Here is a 21,513-nt window from a genome sequence, read left to right as displayed (position 1 = left end):
TCCCTGATGATTTCTAGAATGCAAACACATTCTGACCATTCTGATTGCTCCCAGAAATCAATGGGTTGGGCCAGAGCCGGCCTACATGATGACGTTATCTGTAATGATGAGGTTTTGAGTGATTGTTTATGACACTCTTTTACAACACCTGTGGTATATATGGTGGCAATGGCGGAATAATAATTAAGCAGACGCTCTTATCCAGAGCAATTTACAGGAGCAATTAGGGTTAAGTGCCTTGCTCAAGGGCACATCGACAGATTTTTCACCTAGTCGGCTCGGAGATTAGAACCAGCGACCTTTCGGTTACTGGCACAACGCTCTTAACCACTAAGCTACCTGCCGCCGTTGAATAACATTAAAAGGCCATACTGATGGCCTTGCAGTGGATAGAGGAAGTCAAACAAGACAGAGTAGTTATTTGCTCTGATTCATGTGCAGTGTTAATGAGTCTCCAGTCCTTTAGCTCACGTAGCAGACAAGACCTGCTTTATGAGGTGCTACAAACCCATGGCAGGATTAAGCAGATGGGTATTCAGATAAGATTTACTTGGGTCCCAGCCCATGTGGGGGTGGAGGGGAACGAGGCAGTAGATGAACAGGCTAAACAAGCACTTAGTAGTGGGGCTGTTGATGTTGAAGTTTTAATGAGCAAGGCAGAGGCAAAATGATATATACAGTGATGATGCAGAGGTGGCAGGAGAAGTGGAATAGAGATAATAAGGGAAGGCATTTATTTTACATATTTAGCTATCTATCAACTGAGCTACATCCCTGCCTGCCATTCCCTCCCCTACCCTGGGCCAATTGTGCACCGCCCATGAATCTCCCGGTCGCGGCCGGCTGCGACAGAGCCTGGATTCGAACCAGGATCTAGTGGCACAGTTAGCACTGCGATGCAGTGCCTTAGACCACTGCGCCACTCAGGAGTTGTATTTCAAGTACAGAGGAAAGTCGGGGAGGGGAGGATGGCAGGAAGGGACAGAAGAGAAGAGAGGAGGCTTTTTTTACAAGATTAAGGGTCGGACACAGCCAGTTGAATAAGACATTACATGTGATAGGAAAGCATCCAACAGGAAAGTGTGATTATTGTTATGAAACAGAGACCGTGGAGCATGTATAGCTGCAGCGTGGGCAGTATCAGAGGGAAAGAGAGAGGATGAGATCTAGTATGAGGGAGAAGGGGATACAGGAAATTAGTTTAAAGAGTATATTGAGTAGAACGTCATTAGATATAATCTCAAATATTTTGTTATCTTTTTTAAGAGCAACGGGGCTGGCAGGTAGGATTTAGTTTCTCCCTGTCTCAGGCCCACACTCCAGTACAGTAGGTGGCGGTAATGCACCTTAACGTTGGATGCCAACCGCCGATAAACCCCACTGAAGATTAAGAATAACATTAGAACTTGTTTACTATGATTGATGGTGTTTGGTGTGCTTGCTCGCTGTGACCCAGTAAGTAATACTTGGTACCATGAGTGAAAATCGTTTTTTTTTTCTGTGAATGTGGGAGTTTATGGAAGTGTAATGGATGTTATCAAGCCACCAAAGGCTTTGAGCCTGGATTGGAATGTGGACGCGAATTGGAAAACATTTCTGCAGCGGTTTTTGCTGTATATGTCTGCTAGTGGAGTTACAAAGGAGCCGGATGAACATGAAGTTGCTCTCTTTCTTACTATAGCGGGACCACAGGCAATCGATATATTCAATACCTTCACGTTTCCAAATGAGGAGGATGAAGACGGGTTGGCGGAGGTACTGGGTCAGTTTGATATATATTGTTTACCTAAGAAGAACAAGACATATGAACGTTGTGTGTTTCGTTGTCGTATAAAACTGCAAGGTGAAAAGTTTGGCGTCTTTCTTACAGATTTGAAATTAAAAGCACAGACGTGTAATTTTGTAAACCTCCTCTATGCTTCGAGATCAGATTGTGTTTGGTATAAATGACTCCAGAGTTAGAGAAAAATGTCTGCGGGAAAATGAGTTACATTTGGACACTGCAGTAAAAATATGTCAGGCGAATGACCTGGCACAATTGCATATTAAAACTTTTAGCTCCACACCAGCAAACACTGCTATGGAGGTGGAAAATACAGCAGTGAATTTTGTAGACAAAGACACAAGGTGGCGCTATGAGCAAAGGAGACACAAGCAATATGACTTTGACCCAAGGAGTCACAACCAATATGAGTGTAATAGGAGTGGCACCATGCACCAGGCCAGGAAATGCCCTGCTTTTGGAAAATGTTGCTACAAGTGCAAGGGTAAAAATGTGTTTTGCAAAGGACAAGTATGGGAGACAGAATGTTCACGCCATTGAAATGGAGGAGAATGAACAAAGTGATTTGTTTGTGGGTACTGTGGATTGCATGGAGGACGGGCAAGAACCATCACAGATTGCATGATTCTATTTTGGGACTGGTTAAGCGAGTGTACACCATTAATGACTTTGACTGGCTGCACAGTGTTCAACGGGTGACAAGTAATCAAAATGGTGAGGAGATTGCTCAAAGATATTCTGATGTGTTCACAAGATTCGTGGCATTGCCTCTCATTCACTCTATTACTCTCACAGAGAATGCCAAGCCAGTGATTCATGCACCACGCAGAGTTCTGGTGCCACTATGGAAGGATCTAAAGAAGGAGTTGGGAATAATGGGGAAACTCAATGTGCTCGTGAAAACAGAGGAGCCAACAAACTGGGTCAATTCCATGGTGTGTGTGCGGAAAAGGAATGGAGATCTGAGAGTCTGTATGGACCTTAATAAATGTATCAAAAGGGAGCATTTTCAGATTCCTAAGAGGGAGGAGATAGGATGCTTCAAATGGATTCTGGCAGGTGAGGTTGGATGCAGCCAGCACCGAACTGTGTACAGTCAATACTCCTTTTGGAAGATATTCCTTTAAGAGGGTACCTTTTACATTTTTGTAGACGCTCTTATCCAGAGCAACTTACAGTTAGTGAGTGCATACATTAATTTTTTATACTGGCCCCCCACGGGAATCGAACCCACAACCCTGGCGTTGCAAACACCATGCTCTACCAACTGAGCTACATCCCTGCTGGCCATTCCCTCCCCTACCCTGGACGACGCTGGGCAAATTGTGTGCCGCCCCATGGGTCTCCCGGTCGTGGCCGGCTACGACAGAGCCTGGATTCGAAACAGGATCTCTAGTGGCACAGCTAGCACTGCGATGCAGTGCCTTAGACCACTGCGCCACTCGGGAGACACTTTTGGCATAAATTCTGCCCCTGAGCTCTTTCACAAGGCCATGGAAAGTGTTTTTGAGGGGTTAGAGGGAATTTGGATGATCTTGGGGTCCACTATGCTAGAACACAATGAGCGGCTGGAAAAGACTGCAGAGGGTTCAGAAGCATGGTTTGAAGCTAAATCAGGCTGTGTTAAGGAAATCACATTTCTGGGGGATAAGCTGTCCTCAGAGAGTGTGCAGCCTGATCATGCCAAGGTCAAATCAGTGAGGGAGATGGCAAATCCCACAGATAGGAAAGGCATTCAGAGTGTTTTGGGTATGGTCAATTATTTGGGGATGTTTGTACCAAACCTGTGAACTTAAGGACACTCCTTCAGGACAAGACAGAGTTCTCATGGAACAGAGAACATGAAAGAGAGTGGAACGATGAAAATAACATTTGGGCTGAAGAGCCAGTGCTAACCTTTTTCGAACCTGACAGGCCTACTAAGGTATCCACGGACGCCTCCAAAGATGGCATTGGAGCAGTGCTGCTTCAGGAGCATCAAGGTATGTGGAAGCTTGTGGCTTATGTGGCCCATTTTTTGACTGATGCTGAGAAGCGTTATGCTCAAATAGAAAAGGAGTGCCTAGGGTTGGTCGTTAGTTGTGAGAAGTTTCACTGTTACATTTATGGCTTAACAAAGGTGATTCTAGAAACGGACCAGAAACCCCTTATTTCAATCTCTCAAAAAAATCTGAATGACATGCCTCCTCGTCTTCAAAGGATGATGATGAGGTTGCAACGCTATGATTTTGTTTTAACCTATGTGCCTGGGTCAACTTTAGTGGTAGCAGATGCCCTCTCAAGGCTCAAGGGCTCCACTAGTGGTGAGCCAAATCAGCCTCAGTCAGGAGTCAATGGAGGAGGAGGTTGCCTTGTATGTGGGTATGGTCATGGAGTCACTTCCTGTTTCTGAGCAGCAACTAAGGATAATAGCTGAAGAGACCATAACAGATCCCATTCTTTGCAAGGTGATCCAGAATCTGGAATTGGCTGGCAAAAAGGCTCTTGTGAGCAGTACTTCCCACTAAGCGCAGAGCTGTTAGTGGTCAATGGTGTGCTGTTGAAGAATAACAGAATAGTGACAACTACTTCAATGCGTCAGGAGATGCTACAGAGAGTGCATGAAGGACATCTGGGAGCTGAGAAATGTAAGAGAAGGGCCAGGGAGTCCCTTTATTGGCCAAATATCAATTCTGACATTGAGCAAATGGTGGGAAATTGTGACACGTCTCAAATTTCATTATAGACAGCACAAGGAGCCCATGGTTATGGGAGAGGTACCCACCACAGCCTGGGAGAAGGTTGGAGTCGACTTGTTTCACTGCAATGGTAAGGACTATTTGTTGACTATTGACTACTTGTCAAATTTCCCTAAAATTGCACTCTTGTCCAGCACAACATCAAAGACTGTCATTTTGCGTTTGAAATCATTTTTTGCTAGGCATGGGATTCCCCTAGTGGTGGTTTCTGATAATGCACCTACAATTGCTTGCATTGAGTTTTAAGATGTTTGCAGAGCATTATGAGTTCAGACATATATCCTCTAGTCCACTATATCCTAAAAGTAACAGAAAGGCTGAAAAAGGTGTGCAAATCGTGAAGAGACTCTTATTGTGAGCAGCGCCCTTGGAATGTTTCCGGTCACCTGCAGAAATCTTAATGGGACGCAAGTTGCGTTCCAGGTTGCCTATTTTCTGCCTGAATGACTGCCCATTAGCTGTGCAGGACAGGGCCCTGCAGTTGAAGGCAAGACAAAACTCTTACTATGACAAAACTGCTAGAGTGTTGTCACCGTTGGCAGCTCAGGATGTGGTTCGAATTCGGGGTCCGGATTCATGGGATTGAAAGGCTACTTTATTGGAGGAGGTTGCGCCTCGGTCATATACAGTCAGGACAGAAGATGGGGCTGTGTATCGACGCAATAGACAAAGCCTTTTGAGAACACGAGATGTTTGAGGACGCTCAGGACACAGGTAAACTGCCACTGAACACACAGGACAAAGAAAGGAGAACAAGTGGGAATGCTTCTGTGACAGTAGCTTCGGACACAGTGCCTCAGACCCTGCGCAGGTCTGAGAGGGCCAGCAGGCCTCCAGAAAGACTGACTATTCAGTGGTGATGTTTAATGGACCAAAGATTGAGAGGCTGACTCATTGAGTTGTTAGGGTTTGTTTTGATATTTTCACTATTGACTATTTTGAAACAGGGATGAGTTGGTATTTGTGAATGTATGTTTGTTTAAAAAAAAAGCTGGTGAAAAAAGGAAGATGTATTGATGTGATTGTTTACGACACTCTTTTACGACACCTGTGGTTTATATGGTGGCAATGGCAGAATAACATTAAAACTTGTTAACTATGATTGATGGTGTTGGTCGTGTTTGCACGCTGTAACCCACAAAGTAATATTCTGTAACTTTGATACTCTGGTTGGTTAGATTTGTTAAAGACCATCCAATCGCTGATGAGTTTGTTTTGTACAATGGAGCTAATTTTCAAGTCACACAAACGACTTCTAGGATAGCAGTTTGAGACTGAATGTATGTAGCAATCGATAAAGCAGCAGAAATACATTCAGCGTGAGTCGTCAGGCAACGTAAGCTATGGAACGGCAGAAGGTCTGGGGAGGATGTCGGCTGCTCTCTTGACATTTCGAAATGGGGAAACATTTTTTTAGGGGAGGATCCTCTTCAGACAGACAACTCTCAACAAATCAAGAGTTTGGGTAGGCAGGGTTTAAAATGCAGGCAGGAATTCTGCTCATGTTTAGCTAGGGCAAGAAGCGGATCCGGCAGTGACGTTACTGGTGACGTGCTTCCCATTTCCGACTCGTCCTCTTTGTCTCAACTGATGCAGGAACATCTATCCAACTTCTGTCATGTAATGTATATCATAATAAATTGTGTATTCATATTTGTTGGAGCAAACCCTTCCAATATAATGAAAGAGCTATAAAATGCCTAGCTTCTAAAATGATTTGTTACTATAAATTAATCATATTTGATCATAAAAACACTTGTAACACTTGTGTGATGTTAATGTCTAATTTCACATATTTTTGTCAGTGAATGAGGTCATCACCTGAACAGCCATGCACGTCAATCCAGAATTACTTCAGGGATATTAGACATCTTCAAAATATTCAATGACTCTCATGAATCTATAGTTTAATACACCGAGATAACAACCCTTAAGCATTCATGATGTAAAACAGTGTAATTGTTCCTCTCACAGAGAAAGATATTCCCCTCTGAAGAGAAACGCATCACTTGTGTTGAAAATGTCACCATCCTGTGTGAAAGAATGCATTGTAGAGTCCAATCCAAATCGTTTTGGATTAATAGTTGTATACAGATTGGATATCTGTTAAGATTTTATTTTGTCTGAGAGAAAGAAACAATTTAGGTCATGACATTTAAAGCCAACATAATCTCACAAATTCACTGCTTTATTTAACGTTTGCCCAAAACACCCATATGTGTATGTGTATATATATATATATGCAAAACTATATCCTAAACTATATATATATATATATACACACAGTGGGGAGAACAAGTATTTGATACACTGCCGATTTTGCAGGTTTTCCTACTTATAAAGCATGTAGAGGTCTGTAATTTTTATCATAGGTACACTTCAACTGTGAGAGACGGAATCTAAAACAAAAATCCAGAAAATCACATTGTATGTTTTTTAAGTAAATAATTTGCATTTTATTTCATGACATAAGTATTTGATCACCTACCAGCCAGTAAGAATTCCGGCTCTCACAGATCTGTTAGTTTTTCTTTAAGAAGCCCTCCTGTTCTCCACTCATTACCTGTATTAACTGCACCTGTTTGAACTCGTTACCTGTATAAAAGACACCTGTCCACACACTCAATCAAACAGACTCCAACCTCTCCACAATGGCCAAGACCAGAGAGCTGTGTAAGGACATCAGGGATAAAATTGTAGACCTGCACAAGGCTGGGACGGGCTACAGGACAATAGGCAAGCAGCTTGGTGAGAAGGCAACAACTGTTGGCGCAATTATTAGAAAATGGAAGAAGATGACGGTCAATCACCCTCGGTCTGGGGCTCCATGCAAGATCTCACCTCGTGGGGCATCAATGATCATGAGGAAGGTGAGGGATCAGCCCAGAACTACACGGCAGGACCTGGTCAATGACCTGAAGAGAGCTGGGACCACAGTCTCAAAGAAAACCATTAGTAACACACAACGCCGTCATGGATTAAAATCCTGCAGCGCACGCAAGGTCCCCCTGCTCAAGCCAGCGTATGTCCAGGCCCGTCTGAAGTTTGCCAATGACCATCTGGATGATCCAGAGGAGGAATGGGAGAAGGTCATGTGGTCTGATGAGACAAAAATAGAGCTTTTTGGTCTAAACTCCACTCGCCGTGTTTGGAGGAAGAAGAAGGATGAGTACAACCCCAAGAACACCATCCCAACCGTGAAGCATGGAGGTGGAAACATCATTCTTTGGGGATGCTTTTCTGCAAAGGGGACAGGACGACTGCACCGTATTGAGGGGAGGATGGATGGGGCCATGTATCGCGAGATCTTGGCCAACAACCTCCTTCCCTCAGTAAGAGCATTGAAGATGGGTCGTAGCTGGGTCTTCCAGCATGACAACGACCCGAAACACACAGCCAGGGCAACTAAGGAGTGGCTCCGTAAGAAGCATCTCAACGTGCTGGAGTGGCCTAGCCAGTCTCCAGACCTGAACCCAATAGAAAATATTTGGAGGGAGCTGAAAGTCCGTATTGCCCAGCGACAGCCCCGAAACCTGAAGGATCTGGAGAAGGTCTGTATGGAGGAGTGGGCCAAAATCCCTGCTGCAGTGTGTGCAAACCTGGTCAAGACCTACAGGAAACGTATGATCTCTGTAATTGCAAACAAAGGTTTCTGTACCAAATATTAAGTTCTGCTTTTCTGATGTATCAAATACGAATGTCATGCAATAAAATGCAAATTAATTACTTAAAAATCATACAATGTGATTTTCTGGATTTATATTATGATATAGTTTTGCATCAATTGTTATAAAAATTCTGCAATACTCACTATTGTCTTCATTACACTCAATCAAATGAACCCTGTTTTACTCCATTGTTTGTAAATAATTGATAGCTTAAACCAGTTAAAACTATCATTTTCGTCTTTGGACTGTCAGTGCTTGCACTAGACGAAATGTCTATGAGAGGGGTTACATTTCCCTCGTCTTTCAGCTGTTTACCAAGTGGCAGAGCCACAGTTTTTTTTTACTTTAAAGAGATTCTTACCTCGGTCCTTTTTGTATATTTTTTAGCAAGTAGTACCTGATCACTGAATACAATGAGACTGCCTATAAAGAGGAGGTCAGTGATTTGGCTGTGTGGTGCCAGGACAACAACCTCTCCCTCAACTTCAGCAAGACAAAGGTGCTGATCGTGGACTACAGGAAACGGAGGGTAGAGCATGCCCCCATCCACATCGACAGGGCTGTAGTGGAGCAGGTCGAGAGCTTCAAGTTACTCAGTGTCCATATCACTAAAGAATTAACATGGTCCACACACACCAATACAGTCGTGAAGATGGCACAGCAATGCCTCTTCCGCCTCAAAAGGCTGAAAAGATTTGGCATATGCCCTCAGATCCTCAAAAAGTTCTACAGCTGCACCATTGAGAGCATTTTGACTGGCTGCATCACCGCTTGGTATGGCACCTGCTTGGCATCCGACAACAAGGCACTACAAAGGGTAGTGGGTACGGCCCAGTACATCACTGGGGCCGAGCTCCCTTCCATCCAGGACCTCTATAAAAGGCGGTGTCAGAACAGCGGAAGGCCCTAAAAATGGTCAAAGATTCCAGCCACCCAAGTCATAGACTATTTTCTTTTCTACCTGATGGCAAGCGGTACCGATGCACAAAGTCTGGAACCAACCGGACCCTGAACAGCTTCTACCCCCAAGCTATAAGGCTGCTAAATAGTTAACCATAGAGTAAAATAAAATATGAAAAATAAAACACTAATTTATCTTGATTACATAAGTATTCAACCCACTGAGTCAATACATTAGAATCACCTTTGGCAGCAGTGGTTACAGCTGTGAGTCTTGGGTAAATCTAAGAGCTTTCCACACCTGGATTGTGCAACATTTGCCCATGGTTCTTTTCAAAATTCTTCAAGCTCTGTCAAATGTGTTGTTGATAATTGCTAGACAACCATAATCAGGTCTTGCCATGGATTTTCAAGCAGATTTAAGTCAAAACTGTAACTCGGCCACTCAGGAACATTCACAGTCTTCTTGGTTTAGTTTATAAGGATCCCCATTAGCTACTGCACATTCAGAAGCTACTCTTCCTGGGGTCCACATAAAACATAGAAATACATGACAAAGTACAGAACAGTAATAGACAAGAACAACATAAGATATTACATTAAATAAAACATTTACATTACAAGTCAAAAGTTTGGACACACCTACTCATTCAAGGGTTTTTCTTTATTTTTACTATTTTCTACATTGTAGAATAATAGTGGAGACATCAACACTATGAAATAACACATGGAATCATTTAGTAACCAAAAAAGTGTTAAAACAAATCAAAATATTTCTTATGTTTTAGATTAATCAAATAGCCACCCTTTTTGGTTTAAATATGGAGAGTGGTACTCAGTAATGTGTTGTATTGGATTTGCATCAAACATAACACCCTGTATTCAGGACAAGAAGTTTTCGAATATTTGTATTATATACAGGCATCCTTCTTTTCACTCTGTCAGTTCTGTCACGACTTCGGCCGAGGCTGCCTCCCCTCCTTGTTTGGGCAGGCTTCGGCGTTCGTCGTCACCGGAGTACTAACCACTGCCGCCCCAATCATCATCACAATTGTCTTGTCTCGTTATCACACACACCTGGTTCTAATCCCCTAATTAGTCTGTGTGTTCCCTCTGCCCCCTTGTCCTTGTGGGTGATTGTTTATTGTGAAGGTTAGTGAAGCTCTGTGGAGCTCGTATATTTTGTTAGACGGGAGTATTTTCCTGTGTGCCTTGTATTTTCCAGTGCACCTGTTTTGTGCCCTGGAGTGTGTTTGACGCATTTCTGTGTAACCCTGTATTTTTGCGGATTAAAGCCTGTTATTCTGTGATTTACCCTCCTGCGCCTGACTCCTTCAACACCACCTCATCACAGAATCATCCACCCATTTTCATGGAGTCAGCAGGAGAAGAGCGCATGCCTGAAGTCGTGGCACGGGTCCAGGAGCATTCCACGATGCTGGCCAGCTTGGGGGAAGCGATGGATCGGGTTCTTCAGGTCGTTCAACGCCGGGAGAGGAGAGAACCCGATCTGTCGAGACCAGCTGGCCAACCGGATCCAGCCACCTACACCCCAGCACCCGGAGGGATCCAGATATCCCGACCACTGGCGTTTGATGGGACAGCGGCGCTGTGCCAGGAATTCCTCCTCCAATTGGAGCTTTACTTCGCCAGCATCAGGCCGGAACCATCGGAGCAGGAGAAGGTGTCCTCGTTTCCTGCCTCTGTTGGAAAGCCCTGGAGTGGGCCAATGCGGTGTGGAACGAAGGAGGAGCCGCATTGGAGGACTACAGGGAGTTTGCTCACCTCTTTCGGGCGGTTTTCGATCATGAGGACCGCGCAGGACTTCGCCTTGGAGTTTCGGACCCTGGCAGCGGGGTCCGGGTGGAACGAGCGGGCCTTGATCGACCAATTCCGGTGCTATCTGTGGGAGGACATCCGATGGGAGCTAGCCTGCCGGGACACCATGTTGTCCTTTAATAAACCGGTGGACATGGCCATTCGGTTGGACAACCTGCTGGCAGCCAGAGGACGTCCTGGTAGGGGTCTGCCCGTTTCCACCCCAGACGACTCTGATCCCGAGCAGATAGAGCTGGGTGGAGCTGCCAGCCGAGAGAGTGGAGGAGGACAGCGACAGTGCCACTCTGGTGGCATGAAGGGACAGTACACCACACGTCATAGTCAACGTTCTTTTGTGCCTGGAGGCGGCAGGCAGGGCACTCACGCATCACCCCAGGGATCGAACACCCACACTTGTTCAGAGTCCTCTGTTGCGCACTGTACCCTACCTATCCACTTTCCCGATCACATGGTAGTTCCCCAGTGTAAGGCGCTAGTTGATTCAGGCGCAGCTGGGAACATTATGGACAGGACATTCACATGCCGTCAAGGCATTTCATTGGTTCCCCTATCCATTCCACTCCCCATCAGAGCACTCGATAGTCGACCAATAGGGTCCGGGTTTGTTACGGAAGTCACGATACCAGTCACCATGATCACCCAGGAGACTCATTGTGAGCAGGTTATTTTTTCGATTATTGAATCTCCTGCTTTCCCTGTGGTATTAGGTATCCTGTGGCTAGCACTCCACAACCCCACCTTCTCATGGCCGCAGAGGGCTCTCACGAGAGTGTCAGGGTAGGTGTCTAGATGTTTCCGTTGGTGCAACCACGGTGGAAAGTCCAGATAGTACCTCCACCGTGCGCATTCCCCCTGAAAACCTCGATCTGGCGCAAGCGTTCTCTAAAACGCAGGGGACTAAATTACCACCTCATCGGGCGGGGGATTGCGCGATAAACCTCCGGGTAGACGCTGTACCTCCCAGGAGTCATATATACCCCCTGTCACAGGCTGAAACAGTGGCTATAGAAACATATGTCACCGAGTCCCTGCGCCAGGGGTATATACGTCCCTCCACTTCACCCGCCTCCTCGAGTTTCTTCTTTGTGAAGAAGAAGGACGGAGGGCTGCGCCCGTGCATTGATTATCGACCACTGAACAGGGAGACGATAAGATTTAGTTATCCTCTCCCCCTCATTCCTTCAGTGATTGAATCAATGCAGTGGTCGGTGTTCTTGCCATGGGCAGAATATGCCCAGAACTCTCTCTGCCACTCCTCTACTAACCTAACACCATTCCAATGTGTTTTAGGTTACCAACCGGTTCTGGCACCGTGGCACCAGAGCCAGACCGAGGCTCCTGCGGTGGATGACTGGTTTCGGCGCGCGGAGGAGACGTGGGACGCTGCCCACGTTCATCTCCAGCGTGTCGAGCGTTGTCAGAAGGCCAACGCTGACCGTCACCACAGTGAGGCCCCGGTCTTCGTATCGGGGGATTGGGTCTGGCTCTCGACCCGGAATCTGCCCCTCCGCCTGCCCTGCCGGAAGCTGAGCCCGCGGTTTGTGAGGCCGTTCAAAGTCCTGAGGAGAATCAACGAGGTTACGTATAGGTTGTTACTTCCCCCTGATTACCGTATTAACCCCTTGTTTCATGTGTCTCTCCTCAGGCCGGTGGTGGTTGGTCCACTCCAGGAGTCTGAGGTGCGGGAGGTTCCACTACCTCCTCTGGACATCGAGGGGCCCCCGGCGTACTCTGTCCGTGCCATCCTGGATTCGAGGCGTCGGGTGGGGGGCCTTCAGTACCTCGTGGAGTGGGAGGGGTACGGTCCGGAGGAACGGTGCTGGTCCCGGTGAGGGATATCCTCGATCCCTCCCTGTTGCGGGATTTCCAACGTCGCCATCCGGCTCGCCCTGCTCCGCGTCCTCCTGGCAGTCCCCAAAGCCGGGGTCGGCGTGCTGCTGGAGCTGCGCGTCAGGGGGGGGGGGGGGGGTACTGTCACGACTTTGACCGAGACTGCCTCCCCTCCTTGTTCGGGCAGGCTTCGGCGTTCGTCGTCACCGGAGTACTAACCACTGCCGCCCCAATCATCACCACAATTGTCTTGTCTCGTTATCACACACACCTGGTTCTAATCCCCTAATTAGTCCGTGTATAAGTGTTCCCTCTGCCCCCTTGTCCTTGTGGGTGATTGTTTATTGTGACGGTTAGTGAAGCTCGGTGGAGCTCGTGTATTTTGTTCGACTGCAGTATTTTCCTATGTGCCTTGTATTTTCCAGTGCACCTGTTTTGTGCCCTGGAGTGTGTAACCCTGTGTTTTTGTGGATTAAAGCCTGTTATTCTGTGATTTAGCCTCCTGCGCCTGACTCCTTCAACACCACCTCATCACCAGTTCAGTTAGTATTGTGGAGTAAGTACAATGTTGTTGGTACATCCTATGTTTTCTCCTATCACAGCCATTAACTTTGTAACTGTTTTAAAGTCACCATTGGCCTCATGGTGAAATTCCTAAGCAGTTTTCTTCCTCTCTGGCAACTGAGTTAGGAAGGATGCCCGTATCTTTGTAATGACTGGGTGCAGCATTGATACACCATATAAAGTGTAATTGATAACTTAACCATGCTCAAAGGGCTATTCAATGTCTGCTTATTTATTTATTTTTTAATGCCCTTCTTTGCGAGGCATTGGAAAACCTCCCTGGTCTTTGTGGTTGAATCTGTGTTTGAAATTCACTGCTCGACTGAGGGACCTTACAGATAATTGTATGTGTGGGGTACAGAGATGAGGTAGTCATGCCAAAATACTATTGTTGCACACAGAGTCCATGCAACTTATTATGTGAATTGTTATGTGAACTTATTTAAGCTTGCCATAACAAAGGGGTTGAATACATATCTACTTTTTTAAATAATTTGTAAAAAATTCTAAAAACATAATACCACTGACATTATCGGGTATTATGTGTAGGCCAGTGTCACAAAATCTAAATAGAATCCATTTCAAATTCAGGTTGTAACACTGTGAAGGAACTGTATACAAAACACAGGAAAATCACATTTTTGACTGCACTGGGTCTTTAATAAGGTTTACATAGATCTTTAAGGTGCCAGGTCGGACAATTTTGACTACTTTTGATGTGTAGATGTGCTGTCTGTAATCACCATGCAGTCAAACCCATTCATAAAGTATTTTTATTACATTTGTCAAACTGTAAGATGAAGTAACAAGTACTGTATTGCAGATTTTAAAATAAATTAGTTCATAGTTAATCAAGAGAGGAAATAACAAAACAACAAAAAATATTATTGTAATGAAGCTTATTATACATTAAATAAATAAGTGATAACCGTTTTAGTCAGTGGACAGCACAGCTTGAAACCACACATGACATAGTTAATAAATATATAAACATACTTTGTTCAGCTCAGCTGTAACGTTGATTAACAACCAGATGCATTATATAAAAGGTAGTACATTGCACAAAAAACATGTTGCCTATTATCAATTTTCTTTTTATGATAAAAATATATGGAAGTCCACACTTGATCTTCTCAGATGCAATGGTGTGTAGTCACAAGTGATTTTCCATGCATTAAAGTCCCGTGATTAGCAGATATAGATGATTGGCTGTTCTTGTGATGACAGTTGCCCACAGATGTTAGTGTTGTCACCTCAGAAGAGGCCGTTTCTGGTGGTGTACTGTACATTGTAAGATCTACGTCTGTGCCAGCGTCTCCTTACAGCTGCACAGCAGCCACACAGCATGCACTACAAAACAAAGATGGGGAAGTATGATTCACATGTTAAATCAATATCATTGCAGAGATTGAACAGCTTATTTGATAATATACTTTGTAGAGTATTTTCAGAGTACACAAGTGAACACAAGCCTATACGTACACAAAGCAGGATCCACAGTGGTACCAGAATGATAGCGATGCCACAAGGGATGATAATGGCCAGAGCCCAGCCAGGAAAACCTCCACCACTTGTGGTATTGAAAGGAGTGGTCAGCAAAACGGTAAGCAGTGGTGTGGTGCTGGTAGTTGTTGGGGCAACAGTGGTTGTCAGGAGACCTAGAATATAAATGAAAATACATTTAAGAGTGATTATAAACTTGTAATATGTCATATACAGTACCACAGATGTGAATGTGTTTTTTTGAGATTGAGTATTACACATATTTTATATGGTGTTTGATAACTCATTGTAATAAAAAACAGAAATAGCAACAAAAGCAGCATACCTGAGACTTTTAAGACTTCCTCTAGAATAGCACTAGGGAGGTTGATTTCTCCCTCTTTGTATAAATACATCACGTCTGCCCTGATTTGAGTGCCAACAGTACTGTGGATGTAAAAATTGGTTTTGTGTGAGAGTTGCATATTCCCTCCATCCTGTTTAGCTGTACAAACAGCAGCTGTATGACATCTGCAGACATTCTAAAGAGTGAGTTGAGAAAGCTGGGTTGGTTCACGGACATGACGTTGTACTTACGTGAAGTCGGGCTTGGGAAAGTCAAACTGTTTGCTGTCTGGTTTACAAAGAATAGCACGGAGCTAAAAGGGGAGAAAACACCAAGTTGTCAATTACTATCATGACCTGAAGATGACCATCGATGTATCTTATGTATAAAAGTATCTTACTAGGCTGTTAATTGAATCCTGTATCTGGCTGTAGGTCTCACTGGTGAATGTGATTCTATTACTTCGCGACTCCATGGTTACATTGGTTATTTTGAAACCAAGATCGATGGCAAATGAAGTATCTGTAAGTTCTGTGAGGACACAAATAATTGTAACTATAGCAACAGACAAAATGAATTGCTACAATTTAGGAGTTTCAAAATTAGAAAACATTCAAGAAGTTTTACATAGCGGAAGCAGTTGAATGTTTTTATCTATAAAACATTTTATAGAGTGGAAATAAATGTATTCATGATATAAGCCTAATTTGTTGAACTCACTGATATAAGTTCCATTCTGGAAGGTGGTTTGAGTGTTTGTCTGATTGTTGAATTGATGATACAGTTGTTTGTTGAAGGCACCAAGGACATCATCCTCAGTGGGGACTGGTGTGTTGAGCTGGAACATCAGTCTAACAAAAACCACCACTGTTCCAAATCTGAAAGAAAATAATAATAAATAGAAAAGTAAATTTCCTAAAGAAAATGTGTGTTCTTGCTAGCTTGTCTTAAGGTATTTATGGTTGTGAAATAAGTTATAGTAGTGGTAGTCACTGCAGTAGTAATGGAAGTGACTGGTTATAGTTGGGAAAAGTAGGTAGATGTAAAAATTGATAGATTGGATAGGATAGCCAGAACATGTCAACGTTGGTTTGTGTCTCTAGCTTGAATGGTTCAAGAGTTACTATTATTGTTGGTAGGTTATTATATGTTAGTTTATACTTGTTTGAATTCGTATAGTTTATAACGTTTTGAAAATGTTAAAGTTGTTTTAAAAGTTTGTAGCTAAAATGGTTAAGGAGCAGCAGCATTTTAAATGTTTACCACTGTATTCCCATGATTGGCATTCAATCCATAAAGTGTTACGGTAATTTATGCAAATTTTATCATTACAGTTTATAAAAGTTTTAGAAAATGTGAAGCTTTTGACAAGCAATCTAAGATGGGTCAGTCTGTACATTTCAACGTTGGTTTGGTCTTTGTAGCATAAATAGTTCAAGAGAAGTGGCGTAACCAAATATTTCTCATTAAAGCCTATGGAGCTTTTATGCAACTTTAAAATGGTTATAGTTCAACAAGTATAAATAGTATAAAAAAGCTGAATAAAAACAATCTAAGTTGGGTCAGTCTGAAAATATCAATGTTGGTTTGGTGTTGAAATTCATTGGGAGCTGATTTCAATATTGTTGTACGTCTAAAGGTATTAATGCAAAAAAATATTTTCTCAAGTAATCTCAGTTGGTTCCGTGTTCATAGCTTGAAGCGTTTAGGTGCTAAAAAAGGCTAAATGAATCAAATAATTAGAAGAAGTATGTAATACATCTAGTGGTCTTGCCTTCAGCAAGCACACTAATAAAAATAGATTGGATTTATATAGCGCCTTTCTACCAACTGAGGTACTCAAATACATTTTCTAAAGAAAGGCTGACATTTTGAATGCTTTATGAAAATATCAGTATTTAACGACACAAACACGGATATACATGGTTCTTCGCTTCAAAGGTTCCTTGATTGACAAAGTGTTAATATACTCCTGAGTGGCGCAGTGGTCTAAGGCACTGCATCGCAGTGCTAACTGTGCCACTAGAGATCCTGGTTCGTATCCAGGCTCTGTCGCAGCCGCCCGCGACCGGGAGACTCATGGGCGGCGCACAATTGGCCCAGCGTCGTCCAGGGTAGGGGAGGGAATGGCCGGCAGGGATGTAGCTCAGTTGATAGAGCATGGCGTTTGCAACGCCAGGGTTGTGGGTTCGATTCCCACGGGGGGCCAGTATAAAAATATATATATATATATATATATATATATATGTATTCACTAACTGTAAGTCGCTCTGGATAAGAGCGTCTGCTAAATGACTAAAATGTTAATTGAATTGCATAAAATAATTATACTAAATTATCTTGCTTACCTAGTTGTTGATGTCACTGAAGCCATAGAAGTTGAGGTAAAAGTTGCAGTTATCGTTGTCAAGGTAGGAAGTACAATTGTGGTTGTACTTGTAGATGCTGCAGTTGTAGTCATTGTAGGAGCAGCAGTTGTGGTTGTTGTTGTAGGACCTGCAGTTTTAATTGCCGTAGTAGAAGCCACAGTGGTGGTGGTGGTTGTTGGGGCAACAGTGGTTGGCAGGAGACCTAGAATATAAATGAAAATACATTTTAGGGGGGATTATAGACTTGTAATATGTCAAATACAGTACCATAGATGTGAAAGTGTTTTTTCGAGATTGAATATTACGCATATTTGACATGGTGTTTGATAACTCACCGTAATAACAAACAGAAATAGCAACAAAAGCAGCATACCTGAGACTTTTAAGACTTCCTCTAGAAAAGCACTAGGGAGGTTGATGTCTTCCTTTTTGTATACATACATCACGTCTGCCCTGATTTGAGTGCCAACAGTACTGTGGATGTAAAAATTGGTTTTGTGTGAGAGTTGAACATATTCCCTCCATCCTGTTTAGCTGTACAAACAGCAGCTGTATGACATCTGCAGACATTCTAAAGAGTGAGTTGAGAAAGCTGGGTTGGTTCACGGACATGACGTTGTACTTACGTGAAGTCGGGCTTGGGAAAGTCAAACTGTTTGCTGTCTGGTTTACAAAGAATAGCACGGAGCTAAAAGGGGAGAAAACACCAAGTTGTCAATTACTATCATGACCTGAAGATGACCATCGATGTATCTTATGTATAAAAGTATCTTACTAGGCTGTTAATTGAATCCTCTATCTGGCTGTAGGTCTCATTGGTGAAAGTGAGGCTATTGCTTTGCGACTCCATGGTTACATTGGTTATTTTGAAACCAAGATCGACGGCAAATGAAGTATCTGTAAGTTCTGTGAGCACACAAAACAATGGTCACTATAGCAACAGACAACATGAACTGCTACAATTTAGGAGTTTCAACATTAGAAAACATTCAAGAAGTATTTACATAGCGGAAGCAGTTGAACGTTTACCTATAAAAAAAAATTATAGAGTGGAAATAAATGTCTTCATGATATAAGCCTAATTTATTAAACTCACTGATATAAGTTCCATTCTGGAAGGTGGTTTGAGTGTTCGTCTGATTGTTGAATTGAAGATACAGTTGCTTGTCGACGACACCAAGGACATCATCCTTAGTGGGGACTGGTGTGTTGAGCTGGAACATCAGTCTAACAAAAAACATCACTGTGCCAAATCTAAGAGAAAATAATAATAAATAAAAAGTCAATTTCCTAAAGAAAATGTGTGTTCTTGCTAGCTTGTCTTAAAGTATTTATGGTTGTGAAATAAGTTATAGTTGTGGTAGTCACTGCAGTAGTAATGGAAGTGACTGGTTATAGTTGGGAAAAGTAGGTAGATGGAAAAATTGATAGATTGGATAGGATAGCCAGAACATGTCAATGTTGGTTTGTGTCTCTAGCTTGAATGGTTCAAGAGTTACTATTATTGTTGGTAGGTTATTATATGCTAGTTTATACTTGTTTGAATTCGTATAGTTTATAACGTTTTGAAAATGTTAAAGTTGTTTTAAAAGTTTGTAGCTAAAATGGTTAAGAAGCAGCAGCATTTTAAATGTTTACCACTGTATTCCCATGATTGGCATTCAATCCATAAAGTGTTACGGCAATTTATGCAAATTTTATCATTACAGTTTATAAAAGTTTTAGAAAATGTGAAGCTTTTGACAAGCAATCTAAGATGGGTCAGTCTGTACATTTCAACGTTGGTTTGGTCTTTGTAGCATAAATAGTTCAAGAGAAGTGGCGTAACCAAATATTTCTCATTAAAGCCTATGGAGCTTTTATGCAACTTTAAAATGGTTATAGTTCAACAAGTATAAATAGTATAAAAAAGCTGAATAAAAACAATCTAAGTTGGGTCAGTCTGAAAATATCAATGTTGGTTTGGTGTTGAAATGCATTGGGAGCTGATTTCAATATTGTTGTACGACTACAGGTATTAATGGAAAAAAATATTTTCTCAAGTAATCTAAGTTGGTTCCATGTTCATAGCTTGAAGCGTTTAGGTGCTAAAACGGGCTAAATGAATCAAATAATTAGAAGAAGTATGTAATAAATCTAGTGGTCTTGCCTTCAGCAAGCACACTAATAAAAATAGATTGGATTTATATAGCGCCTTTCTACCAACTGAGGTACTCAAATACATTTTCTAAAGAAAGGCTGACATTTTGAATGCTTTTTGAAAATATCAGTATTTAACGACACAAACACGGATATACATGGTTCTTCGCTTCAAAGGTTCATTGATTGACAAAGTGTTAATTGAATTGCATAAAATAATTCTACTAAATTATCTTGCTTACCTAGTTGTTGCTGTCACTGAAGCCATAGAAGTTGAGGTAAAAGTTGCAGTTGTCGTTGTCAAGGTAGGAAGTACAATTGTGGTTGTACTTGTAGATGCTGCAGTTGTAGTCATTGTAGGAGCAGCAATTGTGGTTGTTGTTGTAGGACCTGCAGTTTTAATTGCCGTAGTAGAAGCCACAGTGGTGGTGGTGGTTGTTGGGGCAACAGTGGTTGGCAGGAGACCTAGAATATAAATGAAAATACATTTTAGGGGGGATTATAGACTTGTAATACGTCATATACAGTACCATAGATGTGAAAGTGTTTTTTCGAGATTGAGTATTACGCATATTTGACATGGTGTTTGATAACTCACCGTAATATCAAACAGAAATAGCAACAAAAGCAGCATACCTGAGACTTTTAAGACTTCCTCTAGAAAAGCACTAGGGAGGTTGATGTCTTCCTTTTTGTATACATACATCACGTCTGCCCTGATTTGAGTGCCAACAGTACTGTGGACGTAAAAATTGGTTTTGTGTGAGAGTTGAACATGTTCCCTCCATCCTGTTTAGCTGTACAAACAGCAGCTGTATGACATCTGCAGACATTCTAAAGAGTGCAGTTGAGAAAGCTGGGTTGGTTCACAGACATGACGTTGTACTTACGTGAAGTTGGGTTTGGGAAAGTCAAACTGTTTGCCGTCTGGTTTACAAAGAATATCATGGAGCTAAAAGGGGACAAAACACCAAGTTGTCAATTACTGTCATGACCTGAACATGACCATGGTTGTATCTTATGTATAGAGGTATCTTACTAGGCTGTTAATTGAATCCTCTATCTGGCTGTAGGTCTCATTGGTGAAAGTGAGGCTATTGCTTTGCGACTCCATGGTTACATTGGTTATTTTGAAACCAAGATCGACGGCAAATGAAGTATCTGTAAGTTCTGTGAGCACACAAAACAATGGTCACTATAGCAACAGACAACATGAACTGCTACAATTTAGGAGTTTCAACATTAGAAAACATTCAAGAAGTATTTACATAGCGGAAGCAGTTGAACGTTTACCTATAAAAAAAAATTATAGAGTGGAAATAAATGTCTTCATGATATAAGCCTAATTTATTAAACTCACTGATATAAGTTCCATTCTGGAAGGTGGTTTGAGTGTTCGTCTGATTGTTGAATTGAAGATACAGTTGCTTGTCGACGACACCAAGGACATCATCCTTAGTGGGGACTGGTGTGTTGAGCTGGAACATCAGTCTAACAAAAAACATCACTGTGCCAAATCTAAGAGAAAATAATAATAAATAAAAAGTCAATTTCCTAAAGAAAATGTGTGTTCTTGCTAGCTTGTCTTAAAGTATTTATGGTTGTGAAATAAGTTATAGTAGTGGTAGTCACTGCAGTAGTAATGGAAGTGACTGGTTATAGTTGGGAAAAGTAGGTAGATGGAAAAATTGATTGATTGGATAGGATAGCCTGAACATGTCAATGTTGGTTTGTGTCTCTAGCTTGAATGGTTCAATAGTTACTATTATTGTTGGTAGGTTATTATATGTTAGTTTATACTTGTTTGAATTAGTATAGTTTATAACGTTTTGAAAATGTTAAAGTTGTTTTAAAA

At 42.4% G+C, this 21,513-nt stretch overlaps 2 protein-coding genes across 4 annotated transcripts; one reads left to right on the top strand and one right to left on the bottom strand.

The window, feature by feature from the left end:
* The first annotated feature begins 1,482 nt into the window (after window positions 1-1,482).
* Window positions 1,483-12,911, top strand: LOC311119972 (uncharacterized protein). Of its 3 annotated transcripts, none has more exons than XM_084157799.1 (3): window positions 1,483-1,762; window positions 12,219-12,465; window positions 12,574-12,911. In XM_084157799.1, exons 1-3 carry the CDS (start codon window positions 1,528-1,530, stop codon window positions 12,758-12,760), a joined length of 669 nt encoding a protein of 222 aa, XP_084013925.1. In that variant the 5' UTR covers window positions 1,483-1,527; the 3' UTR covers window positions 12,761-12,911. The 3 variants fall into 3 exon arrangements, with proteins under 3 accessions (XP_084013925.1, XP_084013926.1, XP_084013924.1); XM_084157800.1 differs by adding an exon at window positions 4,509-4,591 and having other exon boundaries at window positions 1,483-4,410; window positions 12,219-12,911; XM_084157798.1 differs by having other exon boundaries at window positions 12,219-12,911.
* Window positions 12,912-14,077: 1,166 nt separating this feature from the next.
* Window positions 14,078-20,822, bottom strand: LOC311114721 (uncharacterized protein). The gene is made up of 15 exons (XM_084157228.1): window positions 20,698-20,822; window positions 20,549-20,610; window positions 20,295-20,395; window positions 19,901-20,123; window positions 18,616-18,773; window positions 18,295-18,425; window positions 18,146-18,207; window positions 17,893-17,993; window positions 17,499-17,721; window positions 15,871-16,028; window positions 15,551-15,681; window positions 15,402-15,463; window positions 15,151-15,251; window positions 14,805-14,980; window positions 14,078-14,672 (listed from the first exon to the last, which is right to left on the bottom strand). Exons 1-15 carry the CDS (start codon window positions 20,770-20,772, stop codon window positions 14,577-14,579), a joined length of 1,860 nt encoding a protein of 619 aa, XP_084013354.1. The 5' UTR covers window positions 20,773-20,822; the 3' UTR covers window positions 14,078-14,576.
* Between the last annotated feature and the right edge of the window lie 691 nt (window positions 20,823-21,513).

This window comes from Coregonus lavaretus (genome assembly GCF_964263955.1).
Source record: "Coregonus lavaretus genome assembly, chromosome: 3".
In the NCBI taxonomy this organism is placed as follows: domain Eukaryota; kingdom Metazoa; phylum Chordata; class Actinopteri; order Salmoniformes; family Salmonidae; genus Coregonus; species Coregonus lavaretus.
The sequence above is the reverse complement of the archived record's forward strand: the minus strand, read 5'-3'. Positions and strand labels throughout refer to the sequence as shown.

Bases quoted from the DNA above. Each gene is read 5' to 3' on its own strand.
- LOC311114721 (XM_084157228.1), bottom strand. From the start codon at position 20,772: ATGGAGTCGCAAAGCAATAGCCTCACTTTCACCAATGAGACCTACAGC. The intron at 20,124-20,294 runs GTATGCTGCTTT...TTTATATTCTAG, and splicing joins GGAAGTCTTAAAAGTCTCAG to GTCTCCTGCCAACCACTGTT. The intron at 15,252-15,401 runs GTAAGTACAACG...TTACATCCACAG, and splicing joins TTTCCCAAGCCCGACTTCAC to TACTGTTGGCACTCAAATCA.
- LOC311119972 (XM_084157798.1), top strand. From the start codon at position 1,528: ATGGATGTTATCAAGCCACCAAAGGCTTTGAGCCTGGATTGGAATGTG. The intron at 1,763-12,218 runs GTCAGTTTGATA...AATGTGTTTTAG, and splicing joins CGGGTTGGCGGAGGTACTGG to GTTACCAACCGGTTCTGGCA.